This window comes from Dendronephthya gigantea, unplaced genomic scaffold (assembly GCF_004324835.1).
Source record: "Dendronephthya gigantea isolate DGI-Jeju-01 unplaced genomic scaffold, DenGig_1.0 000831F, whole genome shotgun sequence".
NCBI classification, from domain to species: Eukaryota; Metazoa; Cnidaria; class Anthozoa; order Malacalcyonacea; family Nephtheidae; genus Dendronephthya; species Dendronephthya gigantea.
The window spans coordinates 15,578-18,014 of record NW_021163841.1 but is presented as its reverse complement, the minus strand read 5'-3'; the positions used below and the strand labels follow the sequence as shown (position 1 = coordinate 18,014).

At 46.3% G+C, this 2,437-nt stretch overlaps 1 protein-coding gene across 1 annotated transcript; it reads right to left on the bottom strand.

Annotated features, from left to right (window-relative positions):
• Positions 1-854: 854 nt before the first annotated feature.
• LOC114544531 lies at positions 855-2,437 on the bottom strand. Its single transcript, XM_028563143.1, has 2 exons — positions 1,987-2,437; positions 855-1,702 (listed from the first exon to the last, which is right to left on the bottom strand). The coding sequence occupies exons 1-2, from the start codon at positions 2,435-2,437 to the stop codon at positions 855-857; spliced, it is 1,299 nt and encodes a 432-aa protein (XP_028418944.1).

The window sequence follows — 2,437 nt, the reverse complement described above, 5'->3', positions numbered from 1 at the left end:
CTTTTCGTTGCCGGTCGATCCTTAATCACGATTGCAAAGCCGAACGTGTCTGAAGACACGTTCCACCTGACGCCTAGCGCTCTTTCTATTGGAACCTTGTCGAAATCCAAATCTTTGACTTGAGCTGCTCTTTCTGCTTCCGGCAAAGATTCAATGACCCTTCGAGAATTGGACAACCACTTCGTGAGATTAAATCCTCCTAGTGATAGTAATTCGCGTAATTCCTTCGAAAGTTTGATTGCTTCTTCTTCGTCGCGAACTGATTTCAAACAATCGTCGACATAAAAATTGCGTTTGACGGTCTCGATAGTTTTGTCGTGGAAGTGCGATGCATTGTCCATCGCCGTTTTCTTCAGTGCGTAATTCGCACAACTTGGGCTAGAAGTACCGCCGAACAAATGGACGTTCATTTGATACTCTTCGGGAGGGTTCTCGAGATTGCCGTTCGGCCACCACAGAAATCGTAGAGCATCTCTGTCGCTTGGTCGAACGCGGAGTTGATGAAACATTGTCTCGATGTCGGACATGAACGCAATGGGTTCTTCGCGGAACCGTGTTAACACCCCGACGAGTGAGTTGGTTAGGTCCGGCCCCTGTAAAAGCCGGTCGTTAAGGGAAGTGTTGCCGTATTTCGCAGAATAGTCGAAAACAACTCTGACTTTATCTGGTTTTTGTGGATGGAAGACAGGATGATGTGGGAGGTACCAGCGCGTACCTAACGATCCTTCTTCGTTGTTGATTGCTTCGCTTGCGTAGTCTTTCTCGAATAGTTTATCCATGAAATCTCTGTATTTCCGAAGAAGTTCGGGATTGTTGTTTAGTCGTATTTTCAGCAATTGTAAGCGATGTTCGGCTTAGGTTTTATTGTTAGGTAGGTCTGGTGGATAGTTTTTCCACGGGAGCGCAATCTCGTAATGGCCATTTTCCATCTTAACCGATTCTTCCATGATGCCGAGAGCCTTTCGATCGTTCTGAGACATTGTTGGGTTAGTATCATATTTGTAATCATTAAATTCGTAGTTGCAGTAGTTTTCGAATTTTTCGTCCGAGGTTAGATTAGCTTGAGCTAGGTTCGCCGTCGAAGTTTTCGTTCCGTTTCTGCCTAATGGACCATTCAGGACCCATCCAAGGGCCGTTCGGGTTGCAAATGGACCACCGTTCTGACTTTGTCGCATTTCACGAGGTTGGAGAGCTTCCGGGACATCGCTACCAATAAGCAGTCCAATGTCTGCGTCGATTGAATTTATTCTGATTCCAGTTAGATAGGGCCAGCGATTTACATCTTCTTGCCTTCCAATGGCGTCTTTCGGAATCGGCAAGTTCGGCCTTGAATACACCGTTGGGAGGTTGATTTCAGAGTTGCCCGCGAGGTCCAAGATCTCCAGGCTAACCATTGTACATTGTTCCGGAACATTTTCGGCTTGCATCGTCGTCAATGACAGCTTCGTCTTTGTACCGTGGATCTCGAGTTCTTCAAGCAATTTTTCGGTGCAGAAGGTGGTATTCGAGCCTGAATCGAGGAACGCGTAAGTTTTTACCGTCTTCGAGCTTCCTTTAGCTTTCACTTCGATAGGTACGATTGCGAGTCCTGTGATTGGAGAACTACCACCGGGCTTAGACTTGACGTAACCATTGTTGGCGTTGTTACCTTGTGTTTCGGAATGATTATCTTCAGAGCGACGATCCTCCGGAATTTTCTCTTCTGCTTGGAGTCATTTTTCTTGGTGTTCAGGGGTTGTTGCAATTTCGGGTGAAGAAAGGTTGAATGCTTGCCGACACATCCATCAACTTTACAAAAACTTTCTTTCTCGCACGAGCGGACGAAGTGACCAGTTGACAAGCAGTTAATACAAAGTTTCTTTTCCCGGACGAACTTCTGTCTCTCTTCTAGAGACTGTTTTTTAAACTTATCACAGCGAGACAGCCAATGGTTGGAGCCGCACTGTGGACATTTGGGTGATTGTGAGGTTGATTGGGTTGCGAAACCTGTAGCCTTTCCATATTGTGATGTCCTCTGATTCTGCTTGAGCGGCTTGGGTTTCTCTATGGCGATCTTTCCGAAGACTGGATGATTTGCAGCTCTTGCCTTGGCAGTTACAAATTTGTTAATGTCCTTTATTGTGACATCGCGCTGTTGTATTTCAACGATCCGATCTACTGTGTCTCGCCATTTGACTCTCATCGCGTAGGGTAGGCGTTCGACTATCCTTTTCAGATTTTCCGAGTTATTTAGCTTATGTAGGTATCCAATCTTCTCCAGCGTGTTTGTGCAACTGGTTAGTTGTATCGAGAATTGCTGAAGGGCGTTCGCATCTTCGCTCTTGATTGGTGGACCGTCGACCAGCCGTTGAAGGTGGGCGGCGGCGACCCGGTACTCCTTTCCATAACGTTCTTTGAGGAGTTTTCTTGCTTCTTCGTATCCTTCGTCCTCTTTCAT

What these genes read in the sequence shown, in the direction of transcription:
- LOC114544531 (XM_028563143.1), bottom strand. Translation starts at nt 2,437, where the DNA reads ATGAAAGAGGACGAAGGATACGAAGAAGCAAGAAAACTCCTCAAAGAA. An exon ending in ACAATATGGAAAGGCTACAG is followed by an intron (nt 1,703 to 1,986) that starts GTTTCGCAACCC and finishes GACTCCAAGCAG; the next exon opens with AAGAGAAAATTCCGGAGGAT.